This window comes from Lipophrys pholis, assembly GCF_963383615.2.
Source record: "Lipophrys pholis genome assembly, chromosome: 5".
In the NCBI taxonomy this organism is placed as follows: domain Eukaryota; kingdom Metazoa; phylum Chordata; class Actinopteri; order Blenniiformes; family Blenniidae; genus Lipophrys; species Lipophrys pholis.
The window spans coordinates 18397037-18418964 of NC_137628.1; the positions used below are offsets into that span (position 1 = coordinate 18397037).

Sequence of the window (21928 nt, forward strand, 5' to 3'; positions counted from 1 at the left end):
TCTCTCTCTCTCTCTCTCTCTCTCTCTCTCTCTCTCTCTCTCTCTCTCTCTCTCTCTCTCTCTCTCTCTCTCTCTTCTCTTTCTGTCTTGTTTATTTTTACAAGATAGTGGGATTCTTATGCTTATTCACTTCTGTCAAAGGCGTGATTTGTAGAGAAGACACTGTTGTGTTAATAACTTTTAATGACCAATAACTGATAAAACCAGTAGAAAAGTACAAGAACTTGCCTGAGGGAGATGACGAACAGCAGACTATTAAAACCTATAACACACTGCTTGTTCATGAAAACCAATTGTATGATTGATATAGGTTCGCCCCTCCATAATGTTCTTAGTTTCTCAGCTGGCCCTCAGGAAAATATGTGTGTGTCACATTTCCTGTATCATGTCAGTTGACCATGTGGAAAGTGTCCCGTGGTTGTGGCATTGTGGGCAGTGACACAGTTGTGTACCCACGGTATTGACGTATTGATAATCCATCGCTTGTTCGCTGTTCGCTGCACATGGCCCGCTGACATGTGACAGTGCAGCAGTCAGTCAGTGTCACAGTGGAGGTTTCCATGGCACTGTCTCTGTGACTTGGGATACTTATTAAACACAAGTTTGACGCTCAGAAAACAACTGCCTAAAGATAGAAGACCCATTGACCCCAAAGACCTGGCAACATATCAGTTTGATAAAGTTAATGAGCTGATACAATACCAATTATGCATATATAGCGCTTGTTTATTACTTTTAAAACTTTGAACTCTTTTATATGATAATTGTTCACTCAAGCCTTGTTTCACTCTGAAAATCTAGATAACACTGATAAATGGGTAATAAATACAGTCAGGACACAGGGTCAGAGGGGCATTCCTATCGACGACTGTGATGGTTTTCCTAATAAGTCATTTTAAAAGACACTTTAGACAACCATGATAAATCACATCTTTTGTTTATTTACACAAGTATTTTAAAACACAATATACAAGTCAAAATTAAAATTTAATTGTACAAAAAAGCACTTGGTTGGATGGAGCATATTCTTTGAATACAATTAACTTTTTAATTACAAAATTATTGTACACCTTAAAACGATGTTTTGAAGATCTTAATGTGTCTTTTATACACAGAAAATGTTTTTTTTTTCTTTCTGTAAAATGGTGAAAAAAGATTTGATCATACATACACTCTACCTTTTAGGTTTTGTACAAATCTTCTAATGATTATATAAGTATTATTATTGCACACAGGCCCCAGGGTTTATTATCATAACTCTTTGGAAAAAATAAATACTATTAAGGTATAATACCATTGTGTTGACAAATATTAGTATATACCATCTGTGCATGTCCTTCTAATTGGTACAGGCCCAATTAATAAATATTCCCCAAAAGCATTTGATATAAAAACATATTATTTGTATTGTACAATATTAGGTTTAAAAAAAAACAAAAAAAAAACACACATTTAGCAACACAAATATTTAAGGGAGATATTTAAGAGAGTGTCCTCATTTGAAATTTATCTGCAATAAATCCATGAATCCCAATAAAAGAAGAAATTCTAATAGCGAATGATTCCAGTATCATCTGTTCTTTTCAGTCACAAGCCTCCACACGTATATGTGGACTGAGACGTCACATTCAACCATCCTTGAGTTGGCAAACCCACACACCCACTATGGCAATCCTCAAGAATTTATCAAGGGCGTATACTGCCTGCTTGTTTTCATAATAATATACTATCGTTGGTAATGGCGTGATAAATTTACAAATGTCTCCACATTCGAGATAAATAAAGGGATATCTTATCTTATCTTATCTTATCTTATAACATTTGGTAATACATTTATAATGGTTATATTCCGGCTTGAAGGCAGACTAGAGCTGCTGCTACTGGAAAAATAATGCAAGGATGTTAAAAAGTCGCCAACAACTTGACTGTTTGGTGTTTTGTTTTTTTTACTTCTTGAGTAAAGTTGTCCAAAATAAAATACAGAGATCCTACACTTTGCTCGTATTGCACAAAAAGTCAAATATTGTTTGGGGAAAAAAAAGGTTTGTTCTTGTGCCATGACACAATATGTTTCCATGCACCATACTAACATACAGTCATTCATAGACAGTCCTAACTATAAAACCTCAAAGTTGGCTCATGTTCAAAATCTTTAGCTCTATTTTGATCTCATCTTCTACTTCTTTCTCAGCACTCATTGCAGGGTTGTCATACACTGCTGGATATGCCTTCTGGTTCTCCTCCACACACTCTTGTGCTTTTTCGTCTTGGTCAGGAGATGCAATTTTGCAGCATTTGCAGCAACAACAGCATTTAGCAGTAATGACCCCAACCACTTTGTCCCAGGGAGCCAATGAGTGGGCCCAGAGCGGGAGAAAGTCCCAGGACCGGAGTGGTGCAGGCAGACACCCGGGTTTCCGCTTCTGCAGCACGTTGATCACAATGATGATGATTAACATAACAACCAGAGGAACCGCCACACCCACAAGTACCTGCCAACCGGCCAGCGACAAGGCGAACACAAGGAGCGGCAAAACGAAGAAACAGCAGATGATGTAGACGGCGGCAAACCAGCGGTAATTGGCAGTGATGTTGCCCAGACCTTTAGCCAGCCGGATGGGGACGCGGGTGAAGGGGATTGGATACCACAGGATGATGCCCGAGATGTTGAACAAGAAGTGCACAAGGGCAATCTGGACAGACAATTAACACCTATTAATGATCATTTACGCTTTTCCTGCCAATAGAAGAAGAAGACAAGTAAAAATAAACTACGAGTGATTATATACCCTCGAAGGAAAATCACCCTCATTTGATAATGTTAAATAAAGTCATTGTGTCTGTGGAACTAGCCACGTCTGCAAGCAGGTGTCCAGCTGAACAATGTCACACGAAGCCTGCCAACACTCTCACGATGGCTACACCAATATACATCTATTAACCAAGTATATTGGCTGCCATCATATTTCCATCCTTTCAGGGGCTGCTGGCATTATAACATTTCCAATTACTACAATCAGATATCATTCAGAAGTGGGCGTTTTTCGCTGGGAGGACTGACCTGCAGAGCGTTGGCCAGTGTCTCTCCAGGACTAGCCATGGCTGCGAGGATGGCCGTGGTGGTGGTTCCAATATTTGAACCCAGAGACAGTGGGTATGCTCTCTCTATGCTGATGACACCAATACCTGTTAAAACAAAAGAATCAGTAGCTTGAAAGGTGGATTTTCAGGAATACATGTTGTTTCCTGCAACACACTTATTACGTCCTACTCTGTCGGCTCCAGAGGGGCAGTTTGTGGTGTTCATCGTTGGTGATCATGAACAAAAAAATCTCGGAGAAGGTTTTAAAAGAAATTGCTAGATCTTTGGAACGCTCCATTTTATTCAGTGTTATACTACTCACATTTAAATATGAAGTGCTGTTTCAAATTATAGCAAGCCCATTCTGTACATGTGCAAAAATGTTTGATATTTGTTTGACAGCCACGGAAATACAGTTTTTCTTGTGCTCTGTAATAGAAAATAACACTGATTTACTGTTTTATTTGAAAACTGCTGAAACAATACAGTTTTATTCTCTTCTTGGCGATTTAAGATCAGATAAAGATAAACTACATACTGTGTTCAGTAGACTACCCCTTTGTTATGTAAATATTCTACCCCTTCAAAGTAAGTTTATCTCCCTTTTAAATGGTGCAGCATTTGGAAGCAGTATGTATTTGTGGGAAGAGTAGCACACTTGAGTATGTGTTTGATGCCCATCAAACATTTCCCAATCCTCTCTGCCAACGCCAAATAGCATTTCTTAGCTGAGGTTTGAGATCCTGACCTCAACCACATTGCACACTTGTGGCATCAGTTTGGTCGTGCTGTTCATTCCAACCGACCAACTTAACCGCGATGACAGACTTGCTACGAACAGTGGTTGAGGAATGGGATGCCATCATACAGCAGCATCAAACCATCAAGGTGCCAGGCTGTTGCGGCTGTTGCGGCTGTTGCGGCTGTTGCGGCTGTTGCGGCTGTTGCGGCTGTTGTATGGTTTTGCCCACATGTTATTGAGGCTTTTAATTGAATTAATGATTTCTTCAATTGCCAACATGTCTTGTTTTTTCAAACTTTAATCATCTATTCTACCGAACAACAGTCAACAGCCGACAAAATGTGTTCAACATTGACAGAGAAGAATGAGCCATTTCTTCATGGGTCCATCCTACATAGTCCGATTTGGTGCTCTTCACACAAATAGAGGTTCGTCAGACATGTGGAAATATTTAGAAGGGAGATCAACAGGCCTTCCACTTGTCTAAGATTTATTGCCACGAAGCATTTTGACAACAAAAAAGAAATATCTACCACGCATAACTTTCTATACTGTTGTGTGTAGTTCGTTTATAAAACTGAGCAATGTGGTTACATAGTTGAAGATACATGGATTGAAAATCCCAAGAAAAATAATCCATTAAATCAGAGGATGGAAAAATGAGCTCACCGACAAGTGGAGTGATAGCAGAGGTGAACACTGAACTGCTCTGCACAATGAACGTCATTCCAGCTCCAACTAAAATAGCGATGTAGCCGGTGACCCAGCCGAATGGAAATGGGAAATCTGCACGCACACAAACACAAACAGACGTAAACATTCATGTATCCATGTCGTGTAGTTCACAGATGCACCAAAATCAGTTGGTTAAGTGAACGTTTCTCAGCGCTGCTCACTTGTGTTCAAGATCTTCTTGATAACTGAAGCCACCTGGCCCTTCAGCATGGAGTTAAGAAGCTTGACGATGAGGATGAGGCAGGAGCACAGCACCAGAAGAGAAAGAGCCAGCAGGATCAAACCAATAGCCAGGTCGGGCAGATCCACATTAGCGAAGAGGTGATTACCTGAGGACACAAACATAAATTATAGGTTTCTGTGTATCATCCTGCAGAGACTATCTCGTGTTTCATGTGCCGCATTTGTGCATTCTAGGATTTAACTAGATCCAACAATGATGTGTTGCAGCAACATTAAATTTGAATGGATTCTCTTCAAGGATAGGTAAGGTCTCAGGTGAGATTAATTATATTATTTCAGTTCACAAGTGGTGAAAATACATTATAAACTCTGAGTGCTGGTCCTACATCTCTCAATGTTGTATGTCTCAGAAATGTTCTTCAGTGTGTAAGTGTAGTTGGCATCGACCCAGCAGTCGGAGGGAGAGGTGCAGTTCTCTGGTCCAGGAACAGTAACATTCATTAATGTCTGAAACACAGAGGCAATTTCACAAGAAAAATCAAATACTCGCTATGTGCTTTTTAATGATTTAAAGTATTTGATGTGCAGTTAATGTGTTTTGGCCTTACTGTGTTTGAAAAAGTTAAGCACCACCGTTTGATGAGACTCTTGTTCCTGGCTTCTGGGTCTCCGGTGGCAATCCCACTGATGACGGACTTGTCCAGCTGAGTAAGACCATATAGAAATGTACAAACATTGCAGAGATAACAACCTTATATAATGGCAGCTTATCTCCGTGATAAACCTAAGTGCAGGAAAACATCTTTCTTTTCCAGAAAATAGCTCCTGCTTCTTGCTGACTTCACGTGTCACGTTTGTGCTGCTACTGTGAAAACGATGTATTGCCTCCTAAAAAAAACACGGGTATCAACCAAACCAACAATTCTGTGTTGCAGCACAATGACAGCTTTTTTTTTTTTTAAATTGCTCCACTTTTATAATTGAAGTTGTTGCTTTCTAATGTTTAAAAACACGGTAGCATGAATTATTTGTATCATACTTCCTCAGATATAATCGTCATACAATTTTGAAAAAGTTATATTGAGGGTTTCTGCATCATCTTTATCTCATTTTACCTCTATGATTGATTCAGTGAGGACGTCAGTGATCACGTTTAGCAGGTCGGGGGCCTCTCCACTCTCGATTTGGAAGGAGTCTATGATGAGCTTGGTGACCTCATACAAATAACCAGTGGCGACCTCCAGAGGCAGCAGCACCAGCACAGAGAGCCAGTTGAAGAAGTCGTGCACCGTGGCTCCAGCAAAGGCCCTGTGAGTAATATTGGAGGATGAAAATAAATGCACGAAAGAAGAAAATCATATCACAGCTCTTCAGAATTGCTTATTGAGCAATAATCCATGTTTTGATTTCATATAAAGGTGGGGATCATACGCTGAACAAAGATATAAACGCGGCACTTTTTGCCTCCATTTTTCATTAGCTGAACTGAAAGATGTAAAACCTTTTCTACGTACTCAAAAGGTCTATTTCTCTCCATTATTGTTCAGAAATGTGTCTAAATCTGTGTTAGTGAGCACTTCTCCTTCGCCGAGATAATCGATCCACCTTACAGGTGTGGCATATCAAAATGCTGATTAGACACAATGCAAAAAAAAGTGTAGCCCAAATAAAGATAGAAACATTAAATTTGAGAAGAAAATTATTTAAAACTAGTGAAACTATCTGTCCATGCAGTAAGTACATTTCACTTGATAAGAAATCTTGAAATAAGATTTTTGAATCTCGATGTATGACTATACTGTAAAGTCATGGTCAAATGATAAGTAAATAACTTTTGAAACAAGCAAAAGGATCAAGTTTGTCTACAAATGTGATTTTAAATCTTGGAAAGTGCCAAGTAATTTGCAGCGCAGCAGGATTATTACATAGGTGTGTCTTAAGATGGCCACAATGAAAGTAAGGACACTCTAAAATGTGCAGTTTTACTGTATTGTGGGGGTCCTGGGGGGGTCAGAAAGCTGTCAGTTTCTGCTGTGACCACCATTTGCCTCACACAGCGCAGCACATCTCCTTCACATATAGTTGATCAGGTTATTAATTGTGGCAAGGCTGTGCCAAGTTGCTGGATATTGGCAGAAACGGGAACACGTTGTCTTATACGTCGATCCAGAGCACCCCGACCATGGCCAATGAGTGACGTGGCCAGATGCCCCCATGCAAGATTGGGTCATGCATCACCATGCTACAACAACAGGTGATGATTAAGCGGATAAATGGCACAACAATGGGCCTCAGGATCTCGTCATTCAAAATGCCGTCAATAAGATGCACCTGCTTTGAATGTCCATGACGTACGCCCGCTCATACCATAACCCCACCGCCACCATGGGCCACTCCATTCACAAAGTTGACATCAGCAAACCGCTCACCCACATCATGCAGTACGGAGTGTTTGCGTCTGTCCTGTACAGTAAAAACTAGGATTCATCCATGAAGAAAACACCTTTACAAAGTGCCAGACGTCGCTGAACGTGAGCGTTTGTCCACTCAAATCGGTTATGACGACGACGACGAGCATGCAGATGAGCTTCCCTGAGACAGAAATTATTTGGATACGCAAACCAATGGTTGCATCCACTGTCTGGGTGGCTGGTCTCAGACCACGGTGGACGTGAAGATGCTGGATGTGAAGGTCCTGGTGCTGGTGTCGACCAGTCAGATGTAATGCCAAACTCTCTGCAACACCTTTGGGGACGACTTATGGTAGAGAAATGAACATTCAGTTCATGGGCAACACCTCTCGTGGCTATTCCTGCCGTCAGCATACTAATTGCACGTTTTTTTTTATTGTGGCACACCTGTGTAATAATCCTGTAGTCTAATCAACGTCTTGATATGCCACACCTGTAATATAATAATATAGCTGGAAAATGAAGCAGAAAAGTTGATTCAAAATATTACAAAATATTACAAATATAGATCAAAATTAATAAAGTTGTGAATGTAAGTGGTCTTAGTAAATATTTCTACATTTCAGAGGAGAACTTATGTTTAACTCTTGACCTCGTTTGGTGTTATTGTTCACTTCATGTCAGAATTCATGTAGCATATATTGCGACAGATCATTTATTATTGTGCTACCAGTTATCTGGGTCCACCTTTTTAGTACAGACCAATGTACATTTTACGTGGCTACTAAAGCCATAAAGAACACTTAATAACTCTGCTTCTATAGCTATGGTTCTCGGCAAGATCAATCAACTTCTGACCGGCACATTCCGATAATTTCAAGGTGAATGCAAAACACAATATTTGTCCTTGAAGAGTTTATATTCAACAGACGTCATTACCTGCGGAAGGTGCTGCGCTCACCAGCCTGCGTCATGGCAACCAGTGTGTTGGTGACAGAGGTGCCGATATTGGTGCCCATGATGATTGGTACAGCCACCTGGACCGATAAAACTGTCCAAGCACACAAGTTTCCGTCAACATTTCTTCTTCTCCTCCACAGGCCCATCATCATCATCATCAAAGTAATGATTGTGTGGTGCAGAAACTTACGGTCAGAGGAGACCATGCTGACAACTATAGAGGAGGAAGTGGACGAGCTCTGCACCAGCAGTGTGACCAGGACACCGATAACCAGACCAGCCAGAGGGTTTGACAGAACTGAATTGTCCTGAAAGATGTCCCCTGCTGTTTTACCTGCACAAGGTAGAAGCGACATGTTATCTTGATTCCACACGTAATTATACTTTGGAGATGTAAATCATAACGTCGATGTCTTAAATGAAAGAGCTGCAGATATAACCACCAAGCATCCCAGTATTCACTCGCTGTCATGACTTGCTTAAGACTGAATGGCTGTGATGGAAAATGAAACATTCAACTGTCTGTCTTCACGTTTCACCAACATGCAGGCTTTAGAGTCCTCACCTCCAACCAGCTGGAAAGCTGAGCTGAGGATGTCGAGGGAACAAATGAATATGTAGAGAAATCCCAGCAGCAGAATCAGCTTCAGCACTGACACCAGCACTCTCTTCACCTTCCCACCGGTATTCAGAGCTAAAACAGAAGAGACAAAGGCATGAGATCGAGCACGAGCTAGTATATTGTTGAGAATGTACAAAAGAAATTTAAAATCAAAGATGAAAAAATGCAATTTGAGTGGTTTTTTTTATGATATTATTGCATCTTTTTGTTTTTGTCAGTGGCAATATTTTATGTTTAAACTTGTTTAAAATTATGTCTGACTTCTAAAATCATAATTCCAAAAAGGGTTGTAAGGTGTGTAAATATCGAAAGCAAGAAAAATGATTTATAATTCTTAAAGTCCTACATGTTGTTCAAAACTGAACACTAACAAATTTTGTAAGCAATACATTGAAATGTCGGTTGAATGTGATGGCACTACCACATCGGAAACTAGGACTCGGGCTATTAAAGGTTTAAAACTGTGACTTGTTTCTATGAAAATTAACAAGAAAAAAGGGGTCAGAACATATATAAAACATGCGTTTTAGGGCACAGATTATTTAATAATTTCAGAATTCATTCAATAATTCATAGTTCTGCATCAATAATTGGTTTTAACATTGTGGATCTTCAGAAAATCTGGACAAATCTTTGTCGTATTAAAGGACATCTTGATCCCACAAAAGGGACAAGGGCAGGTTTGAGATGAAATGTTAAAGCTTTTCAGCTGTTGTTATATAGAAAAGAGGCATAGTTTTGAAATGGATAAATGATTGGGCTCTGGAACACTTCCGGAAAAACTGAGAACACATTTAGTTATGAAATCCACAAATACAGAAAGTATATCATGCAAAGAAGCACCACATATACACTGTCTGCTTATCTGAATCATTAAAATGGTCCAAAGAAAACTGTCCTGCAGTCCAATGAATCAAGTCTGAATTTTGTAAAGAAACTACAAATTCTAATTAAAGCAATACCATGAACTAAAGAATATAGAAGAAAGTATGATATATATACTTTAATAATCCTAGAGGTAAATTCAGTAGAGGGATGGTCCAGCTTTTTATCAGTACATGCGGTATAAATGTATATTTGCATCTATTGCATGGGATGCTCAGCCATCAGGAAATAGAGAAGTAGAGAATATTCCTCATTCAAAACTCAAACAACTTGCCAACAATCGAGGACGCTACGCAAGGTTAAACGTCTCCCACTCAGTCCCAACATTTCTGCCAGATGTGTTGCTGTGATCCAAAATGAAATCACACATCCACCAAGTGTTTCAAACCCCCAACATTAAATACAAAATAATATCTGCTCATTGCATTTTTAATAACACACTTGAAACTTGATTAAATCAACTGCCTCTGGTTTATTGACTTTCAACTCCGCCACAAGACATATTGCTCATAGTAAATTTGAGTCTACATTTTCTCCAGACAAAAAGAACGTGCGTCTATCTCTGGTGTAACTGTTATATGGAATGACACCAGATTAATATTGTATCTGCTTTGTCTTTAATACCTCACAGTGTCAACACACCAATCTAATGAAGGCAATACTTCGAGACTGTATGTGTAATCAGAATAAGTGCATGTTGATGTGTGCGCACACACACACCCACGCACACACACACGCACACGCACACGCACACGCACACGCACACCCACACCCACACCCACACCCACACACACACACACACACACACACACACACACCCACACCCACACCCACACCACACACACACACACACACACACACACACACACACACACACACACACACACACACACACACACACACACACCCACGCACCCACGCACACACACACACACACACACACACACACACACACACACACACACACACACACACACACACACACACCACACCCACACCCACACCCACACCCACACTCACACCCACACACACACACACACACACACACACACACACACACACACACACACACACACACACACACACACACACACACACACACACACACATCAGTGATATTCACCTGACCAGGGGACCCCGTTGTCCTTGAGCTCTGGCATGTCCCAGGGGTCCGTTTCACCCTGTACATCCTCAATCAAAGCCATGGAGGAATGTGCAGTGTTCACTTTGACCACTACCAATGACAATAAATCAGTTAGTACAGCTTGTTAAATGTGTTGAAATACCTTTGTTTTTTTCTTTTCTATGTTTCTCACCCATGCCTTCATTGTTTTGGGAGTCCATTGCCTGAAATCACAAGAAATAAAGCATGTATACTGCATATATATATAAATAATTCCAAAAGTACAGCACACTTACTGTGGATTTTCTTTTTAGTTTCTAGTCATTATTTTAAAGTCATAGATAATTAACAAAAAATAAATAAATATACACTTTAAAGTCCAATATATGTAATGCACGCCGTAATTGGTATTTCTGGTTGTGTTTAATCAGTGTTGACCAATACACTGACTTTATATCTAAATACTGTACAAACTGAAGCACACCAGTTTGACTATCAGGTTCAGAGATATACGTATCACATATTGTCATGCACACACAGACACACTGTCCCTCACTTTGGAATTGTATTGATCTCACTGTCACATGTTGAAGCTGCAGAAAAATTCCATTCACATACAGTATGACAGAGAAAGAAAACAAAAACTACATCAATCAAAGAGTATTACTTGGAAAGTTGAAATACAGTTGTCTCACTTTTCTGTATTTTTATGTCCTCGTGTATTTTATTCGCTTACATTCTTGGGAACCTTGAGTAAATTTGCATGCAGTCATCAGTTAATATAAGGATTACGTTCTTCTTTGTGGAGTTAATCAAAGCACAGTTTTTTATAGTAACTTCCCAAAGCAGTATAAAAGTTTAACCGCATGTGTTTACATGACATTTTAATTTATCGTCAGGCCTCACCTGTTACACACTGCAGCCATTTCTGTTATCGTACAATAACATAAATTCTCAGTTATAGTACAACTGGTGTGACACTTGCGGTTGAGACATACACACACACACACATACACACACACACACATGCGCTGAATACTCTACATAGAGATCCTATAAACTGTCACTTTGGAAAAAAAAAATCAGAAAGTGCTCATAGACAGAAATAAATACTAATAGAAAGACTTACACTCCAGTTCAGAAATCATTCAGTCTGACAGAAGTGATGTTTGTCCTCACCTGTGGCAGTCGTAGCGAGTCCATCCTCTGTGTGCTGAGCTCGCCTGGGCTTCCACTTTAGTAATGCTGCCTTCATGCAGATAACAGGAGAAAGGTGAAAGGGGAGCCGTGGAGATCAGAGGAAAGTTTGTGTTGTGCAGCTTTGACATCAGGAACACTTCTGTGTCAGAGATAAGCTGAACACGCCTTTGAAACTTTGATTACCTGACGCTTCACTGTCTCTACCAGTTGTTTCGCAATCCAGGTGTATCTGATAATTCTGGAGGCAGTGGTGTCTGTTTCACCAGTGCCTTTGCACAAACTTTATTTCTCACCTGAAGGTTTCCAACCAATGACTCATTAATGGCCCAGTAGTTAGTTTTTTCAGAATTGATAACGTGTCCATATTTTTAAAGTATGACCCCCAATAGAGAAAACCCTGAGTAACCTGTGCCTGTTAAAAAAAATCTTCAGGTCTTCAATGCACTGCCCTCAGAAAGATGGTAGCTCCAGCAAGTGGACCCTGAGATTAACCACAGGAGACAAGTTGTGGAGAGAACCACTCTGCTGGCACAAATATATCCAGACCACACGAGGGTGGTGGGTGTGCAGGATGTGGACACAGTCATTCAGGTCCAGCTCGAATATGTGATTGTGACTCTGTCCTATTTTTGGACCCCTTTTTTTTCTGTGGCCATCTATTGAACTTCCGAAAACATCTAGCTATTTGTCGATACTTCGGAATATCAATGAAGTGAGTTACAGTCTTTGAATACACTTGATTATTGCTGACAGAAATGATGGCCTGGGCCACACACAGTAAATTTCCATGGAAGTTGTGACCTGATGACGTTAGGTGAGGATGGGGAGTAACCATCATCCACTTTGCCCGGCCCTATCTGCCAGTGACAGAGGGAGAGAGAGAGAGAGAGAGAGAGAGAGAGAGAGAGAGAGAGAGAGAGAGAGAGAGAGAGAGAGAGAGAGAGAGAGAGAGTGAGAGAGAGAGAGAGAGTCATCATCACTGTCCTGGTGCACCGGCACAAGCATTAATACGGTTCTGGACGTTTTGTTTGTTTCCATTCTAATGGACGCTCGGCTATAGAATCAGAGAGTATGAGTAGCTCATGATGTGATAATAATAGCTTACACTATGCCTCGAACATCATTTTTAAATTTAACAGACTTAGAATTGTACTCATTGATGGGGGTGTCATGTGTCAACAGAAACCCAAACATTACAACATTCAAAAACACATTATTGTTACTAACATAAAATAGTCTTAGTTTGTGTTTTTTCTACCAATTGGTTACTTAGTCCACACACACACACACACACACACACACACACACACACACACACACACACACACACACACACACACACACACACACACACACACACACACACACCTGTGCTCCCAGAATCGAACAGGGGATTTCTTCAATGTTAGGTGTTAGGTCAAACCACTACTACACCACTGTAGTAGTATCTTTTTCAATGGGGGAATCTCATGATTATCAAAGAAGCTCATTTGTAATTTGCACCCAATCATCTGACTTTGACACTTGAGAAACTTTGTCCACAATATGCTGCTCGTACCCATGTTATACGGTCGGTCCAAAAGTCTGGTGGATGGAACTGGTTCAACTGTGATTCACTCACAAGTCTCTGCCACTTTGCACTGACCTTTAGCCTGCAGAGGACTCGCTTCATCATGCAGACCAACACAGATCACACAAGCTTCGCTATCATAATATGACATAGCTGAGCAGATAGCGTGCCAGCAACGTATCAAATTTACTATTTGGGCTTGTTTGATTACTTAATTAGCCACGCCTCTTTCTATTGGTGCTTCAAAAATGATTAGAATATTACACACATGTTCAGGTTCAGTTGTAGGCTGATCTGATTACGAATGCATTTATTCAAATATTCTTTGTTTAACTTTGCTTGCATCCCATATTACTGTTGTGGCGATCAGGCTTGTCAATCGGTTTGCAAGAACGACAGCGACACCTAGACACCATGTACTGCTACTACATGAATATGTTGCGTTAATGTTGGTAGGCCATGCCATGGGAACAAAAAAACCCCTAATGATTTAGATATAGGGGGACATGGCATTGAAACGTGTTCTGGTTTAAATTATTACTATTAATCCAATTTTCATTTTGATGGGAGAACTTGTTCTAACTTAGATAAAGCAGATCAAATAGCATGAATCATATATTTTAATAAACAGATTTTTATTGACCTTGTAAGTTTCTGCTTTTTGATAAGACTTTATGCTCTTATTGATTTTGAAATACTTGGCTCATTCTACCAATTTATCTAAGACGCAACAACAGGAACAATATGAGGGTCTACGTCATAAGGTCATTGCAACCAACTCCCAAACAAATAGACAGACGTTTAAAAAGCTGTTAGACAACAGCAGCTTATCCAGAACGCTGTAGCCAAAGTGCTCACCAACACAAAGAGGGTGAATCAAATTATACCTGAGCTTTAATCTCAGAACTGGCTGCTTGTGTGTCGAATGATCCACTTCAAAATCTTACTTCTTGTATATGGAGCTTTAATTGGTCTTTGGTCTAAATACATTTCAGATTCACTTGGAGAATGTGAAACATCCAGACTCCTGTGGTCCTCAGGAAGAGGTTGACTAAGTGTCCAGAGTGTCAGAAGCAACACAAGGTGAAGCAGTTTTTTAGTTCCTACGCTTCTCCTCCCACCTGTGGAACAAACTTTCTTTTACTGAGTACTCCTGACACTCTCATTAATTTTAAGTCACACCTTAAAACATTATTTACTCAGGCTTTTCAATACAGAATAGATTGTACTTATTACTTTTATCTTGATAAAGTATTTATTTTTACTGTATTTATTCTCTTTTTCTTAATCTGATTACTTGTTTAATTATATTTCTTTTGTTTCCTCCTAAAGCACTGTGAATTGCCTTGTCTGAACGGTGCTGTATAAATAAATGTGTCTTGTCTTGTTTAAAATAGACCCTCAAAAATGTCCAAGCAACTCCAACATGTAAAGATGGAAATCATGGCAGAGCTGCTGTGTGGTACCACATTACTTTCTGTGTGGAGTTTGCATGTTCTCCCCATGTGCAGGTTTTCCTCCGGGTACTGCTGTTTCCCCCACAGTCGAAAAATAAAAATAAAATACATGCACCAGGGGTCCCTGAACGAGACACTTTGCCCCCACCAGCTCCCCCCGAGCACTGTGCTATGTGGCTGCCCACCGATGAGTCAATTCACTGAGAAATTTCCCCAAGGGAATTAATAAAGTATGATTTTTCTTATTATTATAATTAGTAGTAGTAGTAGTAGTAGTAGTAGTAGTAGTACAGAAATAAACTTTCTGTTTATGTTTCTGGCATATTCATGTGTTTGCTCCTATCGGAATTTATTTTTGTCTAATGTTTTGGGGGTTCTCATGCTGTGGAAACTCATTAAGTACCAGTTAAGAATCAGGGGAGTGTTTTCATGATGATAAAAAAAATGTCAATAAGTTCATCCATTATCAGCAGATGATTAATTTATAACATTGTGATCACCCATGTAAAAGCGCATGAAAGAACCGATGCTTCAGAGCCAGCACCATAAATGTCACTTCTACACATAAACTGCTGACAACAGAAGATACGCTCTTTTCTCTTTAGCCATGATAAACTTTATTATAGAGTAATTGGTTAAGATACAATATCATTCATGGAAATTCATAACTACTGCTGTACTGAGTGACCCAGAGTGAACTCACCTTCTTAAAGCACTAAAAACGTGGTAAATGTCCATATTGTCTTTCCTACTTACAAATCTCATTTGAACTTGGCACTCATGACTTCGAATACAACAATTCTTCACAACTTATTTTGCAGGTATTTGTTAATTGCTAGTCATCCTATGCATTTTAGTCGGGCCACTCTGTCTCTCTGTTTGTTAGTTTTTTCTTATTTCTACAGGTTTGATCTTGATAAAATTCCTGTTTGGACACTAATGTTGAACTATTTGAGAGTGATCTTGGCCTCAAGAGCGGTCTCAGTCCTTAGTATCTTGTTCTTGTCTCGGTTTTGGCATGCTCTGAACTTGGTCTTGACTGGGTGACTGCCCCTTAACATCCTGATCTTGTCTCAGTGTTGGGATGCTCTGGTTTTGGGTTTTACTCGTCTCTCCCCCTTCAAGTCTCAGTCTTGTCTCGATCATTTGATTCTCTGGTCTTGGTCTTGACTATAGCACTATTTGAGACTATTCAAACTAAAGTCATTTCGTTTCATGCCAGGGGAACAATGCAGGCCATGACCACTAGAGGGAGGTGATGGACTATTTTAGAGTTCTGCACTACAACTACTTTAAAAAAAAAGATAAAACAGACACATTTATGTATGTTTTGTTTTTTGTTTTGTTTTTTTAATAAATAACGAAATATTATTACAATTGTCCCTCTTTGTCCACTGTAAACTCCACTGAGATTTTTACAGTGGCGTAACGCAGATACAACAACCTGCCTCTCGAGCCGCTTTAACTTCCGGGTCGTGCCAGCCTTTACAGGAGCGATGACATTGTACCGATCACCCTGTCAGTTAGCCCACCAAGTGACACAGACTCCTTTATTATCGATGCTTTGAGGTGTCGGACAGATTTGGCATTGCTGTGGAAAATGTCATCCCCCAGCACGGGCTTCACGGAGGACCAGCAGTCCTCAGCAGCTCAGGTAAATACGCATTGAAAGACGCAGTACACCGCAGGCTAACGCGTTAGCGCAGGCTAGCATGGCGTTAACCCTTGATGAACTAAACTGTTTAGAAAGTGTGGTTGCTGTGCCTCCTGCTGCTATAAACACGTCCCTAGTTTAATGGCGAGGTGTATTAATCTGTAGGTGCCTCTCGGCGTGGGATACGTCCTCACGGAGGAGGAGAAGAGGGTCTTCAGGGAGTGCAACCAGGAGAGCTTCTTTTACAGGTGTAAGTGTCTGTCCTGGAGTGACAGAGTTAAATTGTGAATAGATGTTCAGACTCGAGTGGTTTCACTCTTTCATCTTTTTCTTTTCTTTTTTCTCTCCCTCCCACAGCTGTGCCCTTCTCGATGGCCAGCATGGCCATCACTCAAGCCCTTGTTGCCAGAGGTGATTGTAAACACAGTGCTCTCTCTCTCAAAATCTGAAACATGTCTCCTTTGGGTCAGGGTCAATGGAGTTTTAAAACTCTGATATGGAATTTAAAATTAACCCAAGATTCTTTTGATCCGTAGGAACCCTGTCTGCCTCTCCAAGGTTTGGATCTCTACCCAAAGTGGCCTGTAAGTTCACCAGCGTAATATCATTAAAATGACAGTGCAGATCTAATACTTGAAACATTACAGTCTTCTCTTCAATCTTGTTGGTTCACATTTAAGGAGTTGTTTGTTGAATTTTATGGCATTTGATTATTGTGTGTGCAACCACATGAGCATCGGTCTGTCTTAGGTTCTTCCAAGTGGGAAATAGAACCTGTGGTGGCCACAAATCTAAAGAGTCTCTGTAAATAGTACAAGATTTAACATTGTCAAACTGTGGTCCTGGAGATCCAGCGTCCTGCATGTTGTAGATGATTCAGCATACCTAAAAAAAAATATTGATGTCATCATCAAAAAAAAAGCCCATTAACAAGCCCCTCATTGCAAGCAGACATGTTGGAACTGGGAGGAATCTAAAACATGCAGGACTTCTTACCGGAGATACTGGAGTTCTACACGTGATCTTGAACAATGTTTTATCACATTGACAATACAAGATTACTTGTCATTCATTACTAAAATATCCAATAACAAAATAAATTGATATTAAGAAGGTAAACGTGTAAACTATAAATCACTTGAATTACACAAATGATTCAGAAATATAATTATTGACTATGAAATGTAGCTTGTGGCATTATTGCACATCATGAACATGCCCTATGATAAAGACTATTCAATTGGATGTATTGCGCTCATGGTCAAGATGAAAACTTGTTTATCAATACTATGGTTCATATTTATTGAGATTGTACTGTACATCCCATGCACTGGTCATTTTAATATTAGAATTCCCTTGAAAGCAGTTTATTCCATTGCTGTGATTCGACGCCATGTTTGACGTGAACTCATGAAGCTGGAAGTGCATGGAATGTCTTCATATTGTGTGATACAAGCTGCACGTTCCTAATTGATTTTGCCAGTTAACCTATGATTGTACAGTCGCGTAATAATGTTAATAATGGCACTTTGCTAAGTAATTCCCATTACCCTAGTTGAAAATAATTGAACTGAATCATAAAATGTGTATGCTTTCCCAGATGCTGAGGTATTAAAATATAAAAAATATATTTGACAATTGTTTATATTCTTGGATTCACTGTGCTTCTGTCACCTCTAGTAAATACTTCCTCACCATCGTTTGTAAGTAAAATACATCTGACCCAACAGTTGCTGCTTTCTTTGGCTACCTGGCTGGCAAACTGTCGTATACGAAGGCCTGTCAGGAGAAGTTCAAGAAGCTGGAGAACTCACCGCTGGGAGAGATTATACGACAGAGGACAGGACCTCCTGCACAATAGTGAGTAATCCCCACCCAGGAAAATGATGGCATATGAACATCTGTCTTTAACTTTATGCCCCTTTTAAAAAAAAAAAAAAAAAAAGTATATATTTTTTGTTTGTTAAAGGGGGTGTTCTCATTCATTCATCTGCCAGCAACAACATCTGATTGTTCTCTCTCAGTTCCAGAGGCGCCACGTCAGAGCTGAACGATTCAGAAAGCCAGTCATTTGACGGCATGTTTGGGTCGGCAGAAACGCCAAGCCACAAGTCCGCCCAGTCCAGAGATTATGGATTGGGCTCCAGTCAAGAGTCACCCGTGCAAATGGGCAAAGCAGACGACTTCAGTGCTCCAGGTAACTCACAGGAACCCTAAGCGTATGAACAAATGTTACAAACATTGGCATCAACTCAATGATCACTACACTGATCACTGTAGAAGTGATCTTTATTTAATGTATAAAAATGTTTCATTCTGATCAGTGCTCATTGAGGATATGAGTGACCGTTAGTGCCCAAACATTTCACCATGACCCTATTTTTGCCCCTGTCGCCTCCAGTCCAATCCTACATGGAAGATGAGGAGCCCAGGAGAAAGTCCATCCTCTATGAGGACCTCAGGCTGAAAAACCGAGAGAACTATGAGGTGACCCTCAGTCAGAAGGCCGACACAATGCTCCAAGTACCACCTGAGAAGGCGCCAGAGAGACCCAACAAAACAGGTGAGCTGCTGGAACACTTGTAGATTTGGGGTGAAGAAAGTGTATATTCATTGTCCTGAAAATCATTTGGGAAAATAATACATGCTGTCTTTTACAGTGAAGAAGAATATCTATGGAGATGCCTGGGAAGAATGAGTATGGCGCCAAAGTGAAGATGTGATATGTTGTTTGGCAACACTGCCACTGCTGAAAATGGGAATGTTTGAGTTTATTACTGTGTTTCATCAATAAATCAGATTGAAGAGTGAAATGTCTTTGCTTTGATGATAATTAATTTGCATTCAAAACACTAATTTAAAGTTCCAAAACAGGGAACAACAGTTCAGATATGTGCATTTGAATTTTGTCAGAGGTTGTGTGCGAATGAATAAATGTTTAATGTCAGTGCAGCTGTCTCAGATAGAGGACAAGTTCATCCTCTGTACCCGAGGTCATTTTATTTGATCCCCACCTGACTGGTGCTGTGGTGTCTTTGGGGGAAAACATTGAATCCCAACATTTTCTGTTTGAGGTTGAGCAGCTTATATCATCAATTATTGTATCTGTGTTTTTTAGTGACAATGTACCAGTGAGGACCAGAAACTTAATATTGTCATTCAAGAAAAGCTGGATGTTTGTTTCAGGGTCATTTGGATCAAAATTACACATAGCTCGAAGAATGTTTTTTGGGTTTTTTTCAGCATGTTATAATTGCTTGTACTGTTGCCTTTAAGTAGCCAAATACAGGTAATTATACGGAATATTTTTTAAACATTGTACTGCAACAATTAATGTGGTCCACTTTTTAACAATATTTTTTACGTATTTATTAGCAGATAGAAAATGTGAATAAAAATACCACCAACAACATATAATGTATTTGTACAGACACAATCCAACGTTCAGATCCTGAGACTGTGAGCAGGTTTTTTCAGTGTAAAACAATAGTCAATAATTCCTGCGGCCATAGTGGGAATATTAGCAATCCGTTAAATAACTACAACTATGCTTGGCCATGGCCATGGCAATGGCCGTGACCATGGTCATGGCCATGGATGTGGTTGCTGATGTGTCCAGAACTCAGGCCTGAAAAATGTCCATGATCATGCTCGGAGCTGTGTGATGAGACGTGTGCGTGAAGGTTCAGGGGTGGTGTGGGACTGGACATAGCACTGTTGGTCCAACCTTCATACATCATGGGTTTGGTAAGAACAGGGTTAACGCTGGACACTGGAGCATAAGCCTGGACAGGGTAAGATCCAGGCGTTGGATTGATTTGCGGAAGAAGAGTCTTCCTCCTCTCCTCTGTGTTGGCAGGGATAAAAACCACAACTCTAATGTGCCTCAACCACCTGAAAGGCATCATCTTCTCCAGAACTCCAGCTCGGGCCTCGGACAGGTCCAGGAAAGAGAACCAGCCTTTACCATACATCAACCCGACAAGGACGGCTACGACGTTGCAGGGCAGCACGCTGCGAGGGACAACAGCCGTGGTGATGATGAGGAACACCCAAGGAAGACCCATGGTGGGGAAACTGACTCCACACAGAAAACCTTTGGTCATCTTGGTGTGCATGGTGGTCAGGGCCACACAGGCCAGGGTGACAGGAACCAAGCCCTCGGTGTGAGCCCGGTAGGCGTCCTCCTGCAGGAGGTCCAGGAAGCTGTAGAACAGCCCGGTGGTGGAGGACAGCAGGAGGAACAAGAACATGAAGCGGACAGTGCCAACGCCTTTCTCCAGGGCGCTGCTGAGAAACACCAGAGCTGCAATGTTGAGGAGGAGCTGGTTGGAGGTCTGGTGGTAGAAGGGATACAGGAAGAGTATGTGGAGGTGCCCCTTTACAAACACAGACCCACCGACACTGAGGACGTCTGGGGGGAAGTTCAGACACTCTTGGATACCAAACAACAAGCACGAGAAGAAGACCACTGAGAGGACCCCGCTGCTAGGAACAGGAACATCTTTAACACTGAAGATCTTCTTGAGATGCTCCATTACTGTCATCTCGCCGAAAAACAAAAGGCAAACTGATGAAAACTCGAGACAAAGTTCATCAGGGTTTACTAAAGTCTAGTCTCCACTCAACTCAGAAATAAAGACGCTTCTGGACCTTTTCCGGGTAATATCCTCTCAAGGGAAGTGCAGTTCTCGGTGGATAATCAAACGATATTAATCCACACAAGAAGTCGATTTAGTTCGAACTCGGTGATTCAAAGAGTGTTTTCCTGGATGGAAACGGAAATGATTACCCAAACTTCAAAATAAAGTTTGCTGATAAACTGTGACCTATATTTTAGAAAGAAAAAATAGGTTCAAGCGCACGAATCCAAAAATACTCTGCATTTATAAGACATATATGAGAGTAAAATTAAAACAAGAGAAAGCCACAATGCCTAGTGTTGAATAAGAACGTAAATACAACTTATACTGACAGTCTACATTTTAATTTGAAGAAGAATTGCATAGCATCCGGTCACAGACAGCTTCTTAGTAGGTTGTTTTTATTCTGAATTAAGTTTGATTTGTTATGATTTTATAAGTTATAATATTTTTACAGATAAATACATAGATATTAGTTGAAAATATTATGTATTCAAATAGAATTTACCACTTTGACAAGGTAATATGACCAAAAATATCGGCATAGTTAAATATGTCTTAAATCATTATAATCAGAAAACACGTAAGCAGGACTTTTTAATGTCCATCACTGTTCTCTGTATGCAATAAACATTATTAATTTATTTATTCTGTGCATTAA

General features: G+C 40.3%; 3 protein-coding genes across 3 annotated transcripts; 1 reads left to right on the forward strand and 2 right to left on the reverse strand.

The window, feature by feature from the left end:
- Nucleotides 1–919: 919 nt before the first annotated feature.
- Nucleotides 920–11949, reverse strand: slc34a2a (solute carrier family 34 member 2a). The gene is made up of 13 exons (XM_080463462.1): nucleotides 11923–11949; nucleotides 10937–10967; nucleotides 10744–10854; nucleotides 8679–8807; nucleotides 8304–8447; nucleotides 8093–8204; nucleotides 5858–6050; nucleotides 5351–5446; nucleotides 5129–5249; nucleotides 4721–4888; nucleotides 4494–4610; nucleotides 3062–3186; nucleotides 920–2693 (listed from the first exon to the last, which is right to left on the reverse strand). The coding sequence occupies exons 1-13, from the start codon at nucleotides 11944–11946 to the stop codon at nucleotides 2127–2129; spliced, it is 1938 nt and encodes a 645-aa protein (XP_080319588.1). The 5' UTR covers nucleotides 11947–11949; the 3' UTR covers nucleotides 920–2126.
- Nucleotides 11950–16416: 4467 nt separating this feature from the next.
- On the forward strand, nucleotides 16417–20029 carry LOC308110420 (OCIA domain-containing protein 1-like). The gene is made up of 8 exons (XM_080464683.1): nucleotides 16417–16624; nucleotides 16790–16874; nucleotides 16982–17035; nucleotides 17161–17208; nucleotides 18355–18484; nucleotides 18649–18821; nucleotides 19026–19187; nucleotides 19285–20029. The coding sequence occupies exons 1-8, from the start codon at nucleotides 16571–16573 to the stop codon at nucleotides 19320–19322; spliced, it is 744 nt and encodes a 247-aa protein (XP_080320809.1). The 5' UTR covers nucleotides 16417–16570; the 3' UTR covers nucleotides 19323–20029.
- Nucleotides 19611–21382, reverse strand: rhbdd2 (rhomboid domain containing 2). The gene has a single exon (XM_080464682.1). The coding sequence runs from the start codon at nucleotides 21169–21171 to the stop codon at nucleotides 20170–20172; it is 1002 nt and encodes a 333-aa protein (XP_080320808.1). The 5' UTR covers nucleotides 21172–21382; the 3' UTR covers nucleotides 19611–20169.
- Between the last annotated feature and the right edge of the window lie 546 nt (nucleotides 21383–21928).

Excerpts from the sequence above, each read along its gene's own strand:
- slc34a2a (XM_080463462.1), bottom strand. The coding sequence starts at position 11,946 with ATGGACTCGCTACGACTGCCACAG. Across the intron at positions 10,968-11,922 it reads ACTCGCTACGACTGCCACAG|GCAATGGACTCCCAAAACAA; the intron begins GTGAGGACAAAC and ends TTGTGATTTCAG. Across the intron at positions 8,448-8,678 it reads AGCTTTCCAGCTGGTTGGAG|GTAAAACAGCAGGGGACATC; the intron begins GTGAGGACTCTA and ends TACCTTGTGCAG.
- rhbdd2 (XM_080464682.1), bottom strand. The coding sequence starts at position 21,171 with ATGACAGTAATGGAGCATCTCAAGAAGATCTTCAGTGTTAAAGATGTT.
- LOC308110420 (XM_080464683.1), top strand. The coding sequence starts at position 16,571 with ATGTCATCCCCCAGCACGGGCTTCACGGAGGACCAGCAGTCCTCAGCA. Across the intron at positions 17,209-18,354 it reads ATCTCTACCCAAAGTGGCCT|TTGCTGCTTTCTTTGGCTAC; the intron begins GTAAGTTCACCA and ends CTGACCCAACAG. Across the intron at positions 18,485-18,648 it reads ACAGGACCTCCTGCACAATA|TTCCAGAGGCGCCACGTCAG; the intron begins GTGAGTAATCCC and ends GTTCTCTCTCAG.